At 40.7% G+C, this 16,123-nt stretch overlaps 1 protein-coding gene across 5 annotated transcripts in view; it reads right to left on the bottom strand.

Annotated features, from left to right (window-relative positions):
• The window catches only part of maml1 (mastermind-like transcriptional coactivator 1), a 31,858-nt gene extending 17,251 nt beyond the window's left edge, over positions 1–14,607 (bottom strand). For 2 of the 5 annotated variants that reach the window (XM_040119583.1, XM_040119586.1), the window contains exons 1-2: positions 14,261–14,607; positions 13,000–13,501 (exon numbers count right to left, since the gene is read on the bottom strand). In XM_040119583.1, coding sequence (XP_039975517.1) covers positions 13,000–13,326 — 327 coding nt within the window. In that variant the 5' untranslated portion in view covers positions 13,327–13,501; positions 14,261–14,607. The remainder of the gene's footprint in view (positions 1–12,999; positions 13,502–14,260) is intronic. The other 3 variants (XM_040119587.1, XM_040119585.1, XM_040119588.1) reach the window with 3 other exon arrangements.
• Positions 14,608–16,123: the final 1,516 nt, after the last annotated feature.

Here is a 16,123-nt window from a genome sequence, read left to right as displayed (position 1 = left end):
TTATAAACTAGGTCTAAATCATAGTCTCAGATCTTTGTCTCTACTTTCCCTTTAACGATAACAGATTACATTGTTCTTTTGAGGAAACTTTTTTAAAACTGTCTGGTTATTACAGACCCTAAATGTTACCATTTTATTTTACAATTAAAATAAAATTCTAAAGTAGATTATTTATTTTGGCCTAAAAGTAGTCAAAATTAAATACACTGAGTCTAGAAATATACTGGAATGAGTCTAAAAATAATAAGTAATAAGTTTTTATGTGCAGAATATAAACTTCCCCCAGTTTTCTAAAACCCCCAAATTCCCAGAACAGACAGACATGATACTGTCTTCAGCGGAAGTAATGAACAAATTACTGACTCAACAGAAAATGAATCTGCCACTTTTATCCAATGTGATGATAAACTTAATATCTTTTGAGTTTTTAACTGTTGGTCAGATAAGTTTAAATCAGGATGGGCATATTTCACTATCATCTGACAAACAAAAAGTCAGTTAATCATGAAAAAAAATAGCAGATTAAATCGATAACGATAATAATTGTTCATTAAAGCCAGAGAGCATCATTGGGCTGGTGGAGTGTCTTTATCATTGGGTGCCTGTTTTTTTTAGGTTATTTTCAGAGAATTATTTTTGGATGTGTCAAAGTTTGGTTGCAAAGTTGTGGCTTGTGGAGTAATCTATGGGAGGATTAATGTAAAAATGTTTCACAACTGGAAATAAAAGGATGATCCGTAACAGACTAGCAGATTCTGAAGTTATTATACCTAAGTAATTTAAGTAATAGAATTCAAATGATAGAATAAAATAGGAACTAACCTTCTGTCGCTGTGAAAGGTTGTTACTATAAAAGAGTGTGTGTCATCAGATAACCATCCCTATGATTAAAAGTTAATGAATAAAAGATCAAACTTTAAAATTGCTATCAGTATCTGGTGTGAAGACCTGATCAGATAAACCTGACAGTAAATGTTTATGAATGAAAACAACCTCTCCTCCTCAGAGAAAGGCATCAAAGATAAAAAGTTTGCAAGAGTTTCAGCCTGACTGAGCAGAGCGGCGTCAAAGTGTGGAGAAAGGTGATGTCTTCCCCAAAATATGCAGGGAATTTCCTGATTAGCCTGACTGGTGCCAAAATGGCAGCATCAACACATTTGGTCAGACTCATTGGCCAGTAGCTTCTAAATTCAAATATATTCTTTATTTGTTCTTTATCCCTTTTATCATCTTGGGGTCCCTTAAAGAGCCCTCACCACAAGTTTGGGAACCACTGAGTTGGAGCCTTTCTTAAACTTTTATCATCTTGCCAGCCTGCTGACTTTAGTGACCTTGTGTTATTTCCAAACAAAGTTTCACCCTCCTATTTTCTCTGACTGACTACAGCAGAGCTCTAGTCAAGTCAGTCTGTGTGGGCGAAAACAGAGGGATGGGTCAGTGTCATCATGGGAGTTTCTGAAATTGTCTCACAGGTCAGCCTCGTATTCTCAAAGTCAGAGGAAAAAATCCTACCAGAGATTAAAAAAAAAAAAAAAAAAAAAAGTCACAGATTCAAATCGGTCAGTTTCAGTTTCTGCTGGTGACTCATAAACCTACTATGTCTGTCTCTTGAGCGCTCTCTGTAACAGTCTCAATTTTAATACAATGTTTTCATCACTAGGTTCAACAAGACATCCAGGACTATTTCTGTGTTTGGTAACAGAGCTTGAGATAAGGCCTGAACAGAAGCATACGCGATTTCTGAACAAGCATGTGCACCAGTGTTGGAATCTAATTATATTTACTCAAACACTTCTTCAGTACAGTTTTGAGATATTTGTACTAGAGTACTTCCATTCTATGCTACTTTATACTTGTACTCTTTTTTACTCCACTGCATTTATCTGACAGTTTTAGTAACTACATACTTGGCAGATTTATTAATACAAAGTATAATAAATTACGCAAAATCAACTAATAAGTGATGACATACTAGTATTGATGAAGCTATGCAGCAGCATATAAAGTGCTGAATGTAGCCCCACCTTTACCAGTTGCAACACTACAGCAATGTAATACATCTATCATTATAATCCAATAATATACAGTATTCTGGGATTGGATTTCTGCAAGATGAGTGCTTTTATTTTTTAACTATATTTTAACTATAATTAGATATTCACACGTATGTACCTTTACCTAAGTAACATTTTGAATGAAGGAATTTTACTTCTTATAGAGTATTACTACACTACGGTGGTATTTTCTACTTTCACTTTAGGAAAAATGGAAAAACACTCTGCGTTTAAGTAATTTTTAAGCAAAAATGCCCAACATTTGACGACTCCAGCTTCTTAAAATGAGATGAAATGTGTGTCCTTGTGTCAACATTACAGTTAATGCAGTATCTTTTGGTTCGTTCTGTTGGTCGGACAACCCAAGACATTTGAAGACGTCACCTTGGACTCTATGAAACTGTGAGTGCTATTTTTCCACTGTTTCATAGACCAATCAGTTACAGAGAATATAATCTTCAGATTAATCAGTTATGAAAATATCCCATACCTCCAGCTCCATTGGAGTGTGGCCAATTTTCCAGCATTAAGGTGTAAATTTTGTGTTTGGAAAATGGATAATGGATTCAGTAACCTGACGTTGATTCAGAGATAACCTTTGCTGTGTCCCCATTTCACACTACAGAGTCAGTAGAGATAGCTTCCTATATACTCATCTTCATAGTATAATGTCTTGTAAAATAAAATCCACTCACAAATTTATACCAACAGGAAATCATACAATACAATGCAGCGTTGGACATAAATCAAACTGCAACTTCAGAATTATACTGCTGCAACGATTAGTCAATCAGGAGAAAATTAATCAATGATTATTTTGATAACTGATTAATCACTGAAGTAATTTCTCAGACAAAAATGCCAAACATCCTCTGGTTCCACTTCTTAAATGAGGGAACTTGCTGCTGTTTTTGGTCGTATGTCACAGTAAATTGAATATTTTGGGGTTTTTGGTATGTCAGTTGGCCAAAAAAGGACATTTAATGACATCACCTTGTGCTCTAGGATATTGTGATGGGCATTTTTCACTGTTTTTGGGCGTCTTATAGACCAAACAGTTAATCGATTAATCCAGAAAATTATCGACAGATTAATCGATAATGAAAATAAATGTTAGTTGCAGTCTATTTGAATTAATTTTAATATTTAATTTTTTGGTTTCTGAGATCTTAGCGAGCAGCTCCTCCGTTTCCTTTAGCATTGCACTGCAGAGCAGTAGTGTACACCAACAACACATCAACAGAAGGGGCACACTGTTTAATATATTTAATGCTGCTATGTGGCCTTATGACTTTTAAATTTTTCAAAATTCCTACTGTAAGAAGCAGCATTCACGACCTGACAGTGATAGTAACAGTGCCTCCAAGGTTTTGGGTTTGTTAGTTACTGACTTTTTGCTGTTTTGAGATTAAGGTGAGCCAGGCCAGTTTCCCTTGAGGGGACAATAAAATGAAGAGAACAATGGTCCAGCTAAAAGTTTCAACAGTTCACCAGGCTAATGACTACAGAAACAAAACATTCCCTTGTTCGACCAGCTGTAACTCCCTGAACAAGAAATGTGGTTTCGTGTGTTCGACATGCTCAGTCCAAAACAATGTGTTAAGTCTAATAACGGCCACAAGGCTGACTCTGGTCCCTGGATCTAGAGTTGCAGTGATTCATCAATTAATCTATTAGTCAATCAGGAGAAAATTAATCAATGATTATTTTGATAACTGATTAATCACTGAAGTAATTTCTCAGACAAAAATGCCAAACATCCTCTGGTTCCACTTCTTAAATGAGGAACTTGCTGCTGTTTTTGGTCGTATGTCACAGTAAATTGAATATTTTGGGGTTTTTGGTATGTCAGTTGGCCAAAAAGGACATTTAATGACATCACCTTGTGCTCTAGGATATTGTGATGGGCATTTTCACTGTTTTTGGGCGCCTTATAGACCAAACAGTTAATCGATTAATCCAGAAAATTATCGACAGATTAATCGATAATGAAAATAAATGTTAGTTGCAGTCTATTTGAATTAATTTTAATATTTAATTTTTTGGTTTCTGAGATCTTAGCGAGCAGCTCCTCCATTTCCTTTAGCATTGCACTGCAGAGCAGTAGTGTACACCAACAACACATCAACAGAAGGGGCACACTGTTTAATATATTTAATGCTGCTATGTGGCCTTATGACTTTTAATTTTTCAAAATTCCTACTGTAAGAAGCAGCATTCACGACCTGACAGTGATAGTAACAGTGCCTCCAAGGTTTTGGGTTTGTTAGTTACTGACTTTTTGCTGTTTTGAGATTAAGGTGAGCCAGGCCAGTTTCCCTTGAGGGGACAATAAAATGAAGAGAACAATGGTCCAGCTAAAAGTTTCAACAGTTCACCAGGCTAATGACTACAGAAACAAAACATTCCCTTGTTCGACCAGCTGTAACTCCCTGAACAAGAAATGTGGTTTCGTGTGTTCGACATGCTCAGTCCAAAACAATGTGTTAAGTCTAATAACGGCCACAAGGCTGACTCTGGTCCCTGGATCTAGAGTTGCAGTGATTCATCAATTAATCTATTAGTCAATCGAAAGAAAATTCATCAGCAACAACATTCATTCATTCATCCATCCATCAATCCATTAATAATCTAAGTATTTAATTTTTTTTTTTTTTTTATAAACCAATATGGCAAAAAGTAGTGGCTAGTAAGTAACTTTTTGCTGACATTATTGCACTAAATGTTTAATTGGTTAATTGAAAAGATAAGTAGTATGTGCTGAAGCAACCCTCATGCAAATAATGTAGGGGGATTCATGATGAAGAGACACAGATGGACAGAAGGAGAGGGCAGTGTGTTTACCCTGAAGGAAAAAGGAAACTCTGGTGACTCACTGAACTCCTTAAACCTGAAATACTGGTCTGACTCCTCCTACTGATTACCCTGGTTATAGACCTGGGGTGGGAGTGGTAGTTCAACAAAAGATGGGGGGAGGTTGGAGGAGGTTGGCGTTCTTGCCACAGCCACAAAGCCTCTGAACCAAGAACATCAGTGGGATTCTGGATATTTAAGTCCTTGGAGTCTCCAGCAATCGTCACCTGTCAGGTAGCACCGGACTGTAGTCGGTGTACTGACTGATACTACAGCTGCTACTGACAGTACTACTACAAGCCATACCACTCCTACTGTTGCTACTATAACTTAGACTAGGACCACCATTACTACTGAACTCGCACCACCACTACTACAACAACTGTTATCACTATTAGTCTGACTACTCCTGCCACCTGTTACTACTAAACCCACTCTACTACTATTACTACCACAAGCCATAGTACTCCTGCTTGTACTCCTACGTCTGTTGCTACTATAACTCATACGACTACCACCATAACTACTAAAAACTACTAAAAAACCACTACTGTTCCTACTAAGTTCATACTACTGCTACTTCTACTGCTTCTGGTACAACTATAAGGACGTCTTCTCTTCTAAATTTCATTCCATCAGGTTTCTAACTTGGTCAGACAAACTAAGCATTTTAAGACATCATTTTGCACTCTGGGAAATTATGACAGATATACTGTATACCAGTATATTTTTTTGTACTTCATTTCTCGATATGACCACTGATTCAGACCAAGGCGGAGTCAGGTGTCTCATTAATTTTAACGGGTCTTTTGAAACGCTTAATCAATGATGACAATAATGGTCAGGTTCAGCTGTGATGAGTTTGTGGGATTTACAGTCAAAGATTTGATTAGTTGCATAAATTGCATTACTTATCCTGTGCAATAGATAGTAAATGGCAGGTGCAGTTATTGGTAATTTCACCTCTGACCTCAGCCGACCATTGAGACCAGTCAGCTACTCCATGTTTCTTTGTCTTAGAAAATGGAAAAACAGGCACTCATTGAAACTTGAAAAAAGGAAACTTTTTGGCAGAATGACATAGAAATAAAACCAAGGTGAGGTTATTCAGAAGATACTGAAAGCCTTACTCTGCATATTTAACATTACAGTTAAACAGTCAAACAAGTAAAGACTTCTGAATATCTTCAGTTACTCATCCTGGAATTTTTTGGCACTGGCTTTGCCACAATAATCCAAAAATATCTTGTGTGTTACCTCATCTTATCGAAGGTTGATTACATGCCTTCTTCATGACGGTTGTGTTTCTATCGCAGAGATTATTACTTTGCAGTAATGGTATTTTTAAACATTTTCTTTACTTGACTTTTAGCGGTGTTTTCCTTTGTTATGTCTATTCCTTTATGTACTTGGTAGCACTCAATAACCTCTAAACCAGACTGATATGTCAGCAGGCTGATCTTACCGGCCGATATCACAGGTGTCAGTATATGTGTTAGTAGATATGACAATAGATACAGTACATGTTTTTTTGAGTTACTTTTTTTTTTATCTGACCTGCATTTTAATGCAAGTTTAATATATTTTTTTATTGTATTTACGTTCTTATTTTTAAATGTCTAGAATTCATTTTTACAGTTAAATCTTTACTGTCATCTTTTTGGGCAAAGTTTCATTTGGTAATGATCACATATCCAGCCTCATTATATATTTTTGTCACAGCTGTTTATTAACTAAATTTAAGTGAATTATTGTCAAAAATGTTAATTTATGTGAAACATTTGTGCACAAAGTGAACATGAGCCAAAGGGTCGGTGAGGTCGGTGATACTGATACTGACAAAATCCTCTATCACAGTACATGTAACGTTATGTCACAATATCAGTATATTGTGATATGTTTTTACTGTTTTAGCTCCTAAACTGGAATGAATTTCAGCTCACAATCCACACAGATACCTCTGCATTCTCTTGTAAATATCAGCTATAAACACACGTTTTTACTTTTATTGTATAATATCATTACTTTAATTAAGCTGTTACAATTACCCATAGTCCAAGGAGACATCTTAAAATGTTTTTTTTTTTATCTAACCACCAAAAAAAAAAAAAAAACACAGTTTACCCTAATACACGGTAAAGAAAAGCATCAAATCTTCACAAGAGTTCAGGGTTCCAGATTGCACCCATTAGTTAATTTCACTTAAGTGAATTAACTACCTAGCTAGTTAGCTAGCTAACATGAAATCCATCCATCCAATGTCTGACTGATAAACTCTCAACGAAAGTGGAAATACTTTTCTTTCAACTAAGTTTGTGTGAAGGTTTGAGATGCATGTTAAAATGAGGTACCCCTATATATTTTTATTCTCGTTATATCAGTAAAAAATGTATCAGTTAATATGGAAAAAATACGAATGTGCTGCATTTCATGTTGATTTAGGTGGTGCTCCTAAAATTTTCAGCTGGGAGCACCAGTGCTGCTACTGGAGAAAGTTAAGTCTGGAGCCCTGGAGTTCATCAACTAATTGACTGAATGACTAATCGTTGCAGTTTAAGATACCACCTGATAAAAGCTAAGACAAAATCTCAGATTGATGACAATTTCTTATCATCTCACTTTATATATTGTTACGATTCCCAACACTATAAACAGTATGAAATGTTCTTTTACTCTCATGTATTCAGTACTAAACTCTCATATCAGCTGGGCTCTAGTAATGTTTGTTGTGAAAACCTTTAGTATTGTTAGCAGCATCTGCGGTGTTATTTCTTTACCTCAGTCAGTGACATCACTACTGAAAAAGGCCAATCACAGCAGCGTCAAGGTGATTTAGCCACGCCTCCTAAAGCAGCAACACAGAGGCTGTTGTCGACGTTGAGCAGAGTGAGAGCGAGGCGTTTCCTGACTGTGTTAGTATTCAAGACCAACATGGTGATGAGTCAGCTGCGAGGGGGCGGTGGGGGGTTTCTGTTCACACTGAGTCACCTCTCAGGACTCCAGTGAGTGTTCGTCAGTCTGTCCCTGCTGAGTGCAACTTCACACTGAAGAACTAGCTGACACTGAACATCTGCCTGATACGCAGATACACAGGGTGTCTAGCCAGAGCAATATTCAACACCAAACAAAAATACAAAAATACGTGTGTATTACATTGAATTACATATATTAATACACACACACACACACACACACACACACACACACACACACACACACACACACACACACACACACACAACAGAAGGATGACAGACCAACGTAAAATCCAACAGAGTGTCTAAAGTGAGGTTTTGTTTCACTGTAAACATTCAGAACAGGATCCTGCAAGTCTTCTGGAGGTATGAAGACACTCTTCCAAAACATATTCCCTCATTTTGTTGCTCTCTTTAAAAGCCTAAAGGAACCCTAGAAAACACTAAGTGACCACTAGAATCTCTACAAGGACCCTGAAGCCTCCTCAGCGACCACTCAGGTCCCCAAAACTTCCTCAGAGCCCATCCGTTAAGATTTTTTTACTTTAAAACATGAGATCAGCTCTTTAAATATGATGCCTTGCTACAGTTTTGAGCATAAAAACTTTATGGCTTTAACTTCTAGCTTTAAAAAAAAACAGAACTAGGTGTCACTGAACTGGACTGTTGCAAACAAACTTTAAAGGTATACTATGCAGGATTTGTCGGTTTCTGTTTGTAAACACACCATTCAAACTTAGCCCCTCCTCTCTCAGCGAGACAGAAAAAGAGAGAGAGAGAGTAGTGGTGGTCAAGCGAGCTAGAGAGTGACCGAAGGGAGGGATTGGCGTTAACAGGAACAAAGCAGGGAATCAGACAAAGACAAATTTATTTTCGGATTTTTTCACAGTGGTTACGTTCTAAAGTACAAATAAACACTCCCACACCGCCACACAACCCTGCAGGAAGGTGCCGCAGTCCCTGTTTTGTGTGACTGCAGCCGACGCGCACGCTTCTTCCTGTCCGCTGTGGCGTCTCTGCTCCGTGTGCGTTTGTAGCTCAGTCCCGCCCTCGGTCAAACAGACACGCAGACCTGCAGCTCTTTATACATCCAGGACACAGAGTGAGAACAGAGGAGAGAGAGACGGAGACAGCGATGTAACCAGGTCGCTATGTTTTTATAGAGTCCCGACCTCACCTGCGTGCTGTTATTGGCTAGGGGCTACGCACCCGCTGCCCAACCGATGACGTTGGGAAACGTCCCGAACGCAGCAAAAGAAGAAGAGGAGAATGAGAATGGACAGGCAGAGGGCAGCGTCTCTGCAGATAGACACACCGCCGTACACTTCTAGGGGAGTCATACTGATGACAGAGGGATTACTTTTGTATGGGTCCATACGTTGTTTTCTAGGAAAATCCTGCATAGTATAAATTCAAGCATAAGGAAATATTAATAACTAAGATGAAGTGTTTGTCTACTGTTGAGCTTAAAAGAATAGTGCAATAATCAGTCGACTGACAGATAAATAAGGGGCAAATATTTGAATAATCTATTAATTGTTTGAGTGATTTTTCAAGCAAAAATAGTGAAACAGTGCCAAGTATTCTCTGATTGCAGAGAGGATTTTATGCTTTGTCATATCATTAGAAAATGGAGATTTTGAGGTACTTGGACTTTTGGACAAACAAAAGACATTTGAAGACGTCACGTTTGGCACCGCGAAGTCCTGATGGGTGCTTCTGACAATTTTTTGACGCTTCATATACTACATAATCCATCAAAAACATAAAAATAATCGACAGATAAATCGATAATAGAAATAATCATTGGTTGCAGCCCTAGTCTACTGTGAGTTCCTGTATTGAGGCCTGTCGGCAGTTTGAGAGCAATGGCAGCTTTCAATCCTGTGTTTTGAATTTTGGTGGTTGGCCAGGCTACTGTTTGGTTTACCCTTGGTTTACCCAGGCCACTGTTTGGTTTAGCCTTGAATAACAAGTGCACCTTTAGGCAGATACTTATGCAAACATGAATGGCTACAAAAAATGAATATTTTTGCTACTATTTAATGTATAAGTTGTTTTTTCAATTGATTAATGACTGAGTGTGTAAAATGTCAGAACAAGATCAAATGCCCACTGCAAGTTCTGAGAGGCCATTTCAACGGTCTGGACAAACTCCAACGTGAAACAGTTTAAATGATGCGATAGAAAAAGAGCCATGACTATGACACTGTAGAATATGACACCTGTTAAGGCTTTTTAATTAACAAGTTAGTTAAATTATCAACTGACGATTAATTTTCTGTAGATCAGCGAATCTGTTCAAAACAGAAATTGATTCAGAACCCAAAATACTGCAATAAATACTACAACAAAAGGGAGGGAGGTCAAAGGTCAGAGTCTAGAGCAGGTCGAGATTTGGTGTCTTGCTCAAGGACACTGAAGCTGGGTGAAATGGTCGAACCCAGCCAGTTTGTATCTGTTAAAGCAACCACTCCGAGTCAGGCTGAGGGGAAACAAAGATCATGTGACCAAACAGCACAGCCACAAAAACAACACCTCCACTGTCAGTCACTCAGGATGCACGTCCACGTCCACGTCCACCCACACACACACACACACACACACACACACACACACACACACACACACACACACACACACACACACACACACACACACACACACACACACACACACACACACACACACACAGACAGAGCAGTGGTCTCACCTGAGTTGACATCTTTCAGTCACGTGTCATTCAGACTACACAGCCTGCATGATTTCACTGATCTTCAGCTTCAGTACAGAGGCATGGAGCAATCAGTATGATGAGCTCTGATAAGCAAACCCACAGGCTGTTTGAGATTCGTGAGACATTCAGACTGCAACTTAATTCTGTCTGAGATGGAAAGTGACAGTTGTGAGAAAAACGTTGTGAAATCTGTCTTTGTCTGTCCAAAACGTTGCTCCTAGATCGCACTGACAGATGATTTGGAGCTTTGGTGACCCGGGACCAAATTCTCAGTTTGACTGCTGCTATAACACACCTACAAACAACCCAATCACGTGGAATGATGCAGAATACACTGGCCAGCACGACAAGTTATTTTTGAATTACGTTTGCTCGCACACACACACACACACACACAAGCCACAACGGTGGAAGCGAAAGGAAAAAAAAAGCTTTTGTGAATCTGGCAAAGAAGAAAAATCTTGCCGAGCTGCATTTATAGAAAATAAAAGCAGCAGAGACGGATGATACAATGGATGACACAAGCTGATGACGTGTCTCTGCTCTCATGTATTCTTTTCCAATTCCATCATAGCGCTACGCCTCACCAGGCATTCGTCGCACAACCTGACAGCCTCAAACTGATGTGAAGACGTACTTATTTTGTCAGGTATTTTTGGTCATCTGCAATATTTACCAAATACGGACATTGTTGTCTTGCTATTTTATCCAATAACAATTGCTGTTGATTCTCCAGAAAAAAAAAAACTATGCTGAGATTTCTCTACCGCTCTTGAGAGAAAGGACACCGTGCTGGCCCTAATGTAAGACAATATTTATTTGTGAAACTTAGGTCTAAAAAAAGTGGAGGTTGTCTTATGTTTCAGGACTAGACAGCCTTTGTGTTCATTCATTACAACAGATATTCTTTTTGAATGGAGAGAGTACCAGTGTAACTACCGTCTTTCACAGAGTGTTGCATTATTGTGTTGCCAGGCTAGTGAGCGTTTTCGAGTCCATCTATAGTGGGTCTCTCAGAGTTGATCAGCCTTAAAAGTGTTTGGTTAGGCCAGTTTAACCTGCAGGGGTTGCTGAAGGCTGGTGTAACATGCTCTGCTGCCACAGAGGAAATAAATTCATGACGGGTGAAAACGAGTTCTTAGCATCTCCTGACATCTTCACTGCAGAAATGACCCAGGGAGAAAATCTGTCAAACAGCCAAGAATCACATCTGTCAGAGATGATGAGCTCAAAAAAGACCGAAATCTGAAAAATGTAAACTGTCAGAAAGTGATAATGCGAGAGGAATGAGAGTGAGAAACGAATCGAGTCACTACAGTAACTCTGTAAGCAGACTAGTGGCCACTGGGAAAGCGAGCTGTCTACAGACGTCCAACCAAACAAACATGTTGGTGAGCAGCTAAACACTGTTACGTTGTCAGATGGCTACGGGAGGATGAGAAAATCGCAGTCCGGATGCATTCACCATAAGCCTCGTTTTAGCAGGGTTATGTTGTTTGGCGCACAGTGCGACCATTCACAACAATGTGGAGGATGACTTCCGGACAGAGCGATCGCTTCATCAGTGAGCATATTTGTTTGGCTTTTCTTGAGTTACTCTGAAAAACAACAACCCGTGTTGTGTTTTTATAAAAGAGCAAAAGTGTTACTATTTACGAATTACCATAAAAATTCCAAATTGCCCATGAAATAATTAACAGTAATCCCACATCATTCATGACACTTCCACATGAATTCCTAGTAGTTATTCTCAGACGGGGACACTTAATCTCAGTGGTAGTTTTGTGCCTCACGGCTCTCATCCAACTTTACCAGCACAGACACTGGGACAGTGACACGCGACCACGTGACATGCCTACAGGTTACAACTAGCTCAGCAAGATGATGGAAAGGTCATGCGTGTGGAACAGCGTCCAAAGATTCGAAGATAACCACCCAAAAAGTCGAGTGCCAGACACGACAGAGGAAAATCACAACCCTCGGTAAGTAGCAGCGTGGCCGTGCAACTGCTACAATTTTGTTTTTTTCTGTCATGGCAGATGTCAGTGTGACTTGATCGCTAACAGAGTAAAACGTCCGGTTTGCTTCAGCTCCAGCATGGACCACCACTAATGTCCCGCCACATTTACACACTCGACCACACCAACGTTATCATAAGACACATGTAGTGACAGCATAGTACTGCGAGTCACCTCGTGATTTCCACCACTACTCCGGTACTTGTTAAAGCAGCCTGCCGCCAACGTGCCAGGCATCTGATTTACAGAAGCACATACGGCTGTCACTCTGGGTGGTTTATTCCTGCTACACCAGCCCGCAGTCTGCTTGTGCTCTAACATCCAGTCAGTCTCTGTACGAGCTGTGTTCAGTGCTCACTCACCGCTATCAGGGTGCTGTTCCGGCTCTGCTCCGCAGTCGTCCCTCCGCTCTCCCCGAGCTCCGAGCTGCCGCCGCCGCCCGGCGCTCTCTGGCCGGTCTGGTCGCCGCTGGGTTGGGGCTGCCGGTGCTTGTTGGAGCGCTTGGCTTTGGCCTGCAGGCAGCGCTGGTGCAGGGCGAAGGTCTGCTGCCTCTCCAGCTCCAGCCGCTCCAGCGTCGCGTTCTCGTAGCGGCTCTCGCAGCTGTTGTGATGCTGCCGGAAGAGCTCGATCCTCCGTCGGAGCCTCTCCATCACCGCGCTGTGTCGCGGTGTAACAAAATCCGCCATCATCAATACAGACTTGTAGTAAACTCCCGGCTCAGGTTTCGTCCATAAAATGCTGAATTTGGCTCTTTTTCACTCTGGGCGTCTATACACCCCCCCTCGCCCTTTACAAAGACTCCTGTGCTGGCTCCATGGAGGCGACCTTTGTCTTGCTAATGGCCTTCAGTCACAGCGGCACTCACTGCCGGAGAGGAAAATTAAGGTTTTTGGGTGCAATACCATTCAGCCTCCTGGTTTACTCGCTTAAACCCCAGTGTACACTACGAACCTCGTTATATACACAGAGAACAGCTCATTTAACTTGCTGTGTAGAACAGAGCTACTGGAGTCCTGCTACAGAGCCACATTCCGCCTGAGTTTAACCCCAAATCAAAAACACACACCTCTCATGTATTTATCCCCGAGGTACGAAAACAAATCACAGCCCGCTACTTCTTGTACAAACCCTACAAATCATTTACACCGCATTTAAATCTCCATAAACGAAATAGTGTCGTTGCTGTCTCGCCATCAAACTAACTAACGTCGGGCTAAGTTAAGTTAGCACATTCCTCCACTCACAAATCAAAGTTGGAGCGTCGAAAATTCCTCAAAAACTGCCTGAACTGCCGTGAAGATCTGGTCGTTTTGGAGCTAGCTGGCACCAGCCTCTGGCTTTACCCCCATGTACTTATCAATGATGATGTTACAATACGTGGGAGCATCGTTTCCTCCACAACTTGCCCGAAACTTTATTTTGCTCAAGTATTCAGAGTTAGCTTGGGTAGGTAGCCAACAGGAGCTAGCTGGCTAGCGCTTCTGGGCTTCTTCACAAACTTGCCAGCGATCGCTCCGCTAATAAACACAGTATTTTATCTAAGACCACACTTTCACACACGACAAAATAAACGACAGGGGTTTCCAGACAATTAGAGCTTAGTTAGGTTTTAAATTCACTTACTGTGAAAGTGTTCCTGTCCGCTCTTCCTACAGCATCTGTCTAACAGCTGATCCTCCGCCTCCGTGTAACCGTTAGCCGCTAGCTGCTAGCGCTATGTTTTGGGTAAAGATAGCTCGACTAGCTGGCTGGCTAGCTAGCTAGGGGGCTATCATGAAACATTTAAATAAAGCATCATACTTTAAACTTATTCCTCCCGAGATGCCGTCGTGGATAACCCTCCCCGTGGCCGCGCCTGAGACGGGATGTGTACGACTGTGAAGCGGAGGGTCGTCAGTTAAAAGGGGCGAACTCGGTCCCTCTGTGCTGCTTCTATTGTTTTCCAGCGGACAAGCAGGTCCATGCCGCCATCTTGGGAACTTTCTCTTTTTTTCCATCAGCGACAGGAGGAATGTCCCTGCGCCCGCCTCACCGATGATTCACAGCGGAGACAGCCAATGAGAGAGCAGCCGCAGCGTTGACAGACAGTAGGCAGCCCAATCAGAGCCTAGAACCCGCCCTAACGTCATAAAAGTAGCCCGATTTATAATTTTCAATTAAATATCAGCATAATTAAGTTTTTTTTTCCTACAAAGTCTTTCGGATGATGTTACATTAAACATTAAAAGTCTTCACGTGTATGAACAGATGTAAACATTCACAGGGAACAAAGTATAAGGTTGCCATGGATTCAGTGGGTTACGCTGTGGGCGACAACTTGAGCCCTGTTCTTTTAAGCCGACATTTGTTTACATTTCGGAAAATGAAGTATCTCGAGTTCACTATCGGCGGTTCACGTTTGCTCTGCGCCTGTAGATGTACTGACAACTATCAATCCAATACTCTGACACTGAAGAAATCTTAAAACCTGATGATTCTCAGGCGGGTTGGGCAGTTGTAAGGGGCATCTGTTTTCAGAGCGGGTTTGCCCAGGGTGGATTTCCAACTGGCCGAAGCAGGTAACTTCCCCAGGATCCTCAAGAGCCCCAGGTTTACTAAATACCATTTTGGTCTGCATAATCTTGGCTAATCACTCATTTGTCAGGCCCCTTCATCCTGCATCTTGTGGCCTCACTTTCAATGCATCAGAAAAACTATTTTCTTTAACAATTGATTGATTGTTCAGTGTGTAAAATGTCAGATAATAGTGAAAAGGGTCCGTCATTGATCCCGGAACAGTCCAAATCTCAAAAAATGTTGAGTTTACTGCCACAGGAAACTAAGAGACTGGAAAAAATACATCTGAGAAACTGGTGCCGGAGAATTTTTGGCCTTTTGCTTAAAAAATGAGAAACAATTCATAAAATTGTTGCTAATGAATTTCCTGTCGATGAACTAATCATTTAATCAACTATTCACTCCGGCTCTAGAGTCCCGGTTATTTTCTGTGCATCTGAGGAAAAAATGAAACTGACAGTTACAGTGGGGGTCAGTCGGGGCCCAAGAACATATTTATGCCCCACGGCCCCTCAGGAGGTTAATCCAGCCATGCTTGTAAAAGACACACACACACTTTTTTTTTTTTTTTTTTTAAATCATCATTCTTCCTGAAGAATTCATCAGGAATTAGGGACATTTTACTAAATAATGTTGCCCTTTAATCTTCATATACTGGGCAATGAAACATGAAATGGACTTCATCTTCAGTCTCAGCTGAATCACGTAACCAAGTCTTTTGTCTTCAGGGCGTCAGGTCACTCGCCTGTTTCCACAGCTAACAGTAATGTATCTGAATGTAACTGAAAACAGACATCTTTGACTTGTGGTCGCTTCTGCTTCCCATCAGGCTCTACGCTGGAGCCGTTGTTCATCGGACGATATGTTCTCGACTCAGGCTTGTACCAGACATCCACAGAGCACCTCTCTTTGTGCATCAGGAGCCGTTTG

The sequence above is a fragment of the Xiphias gladius genome, chromosome 23 (assembly GCF_016859285.1).
Source record: "Xiphias gladius isolate SHS-SW01 ecotype Sanya breed wild chromosome 23, ASM1685928v1, whole genome shotgun sequence".
NCBI classification, from domain to species: domain Eukaryota; kingdom Metazoa; phylum Chordata; class Actinopteri; order Istiophoriformes; family Xiphiidae; genus Xiphias; species Xiphias gladius.
This window is presented reverse-complemented; position numbering and strand designations above follow the sequence as displayed.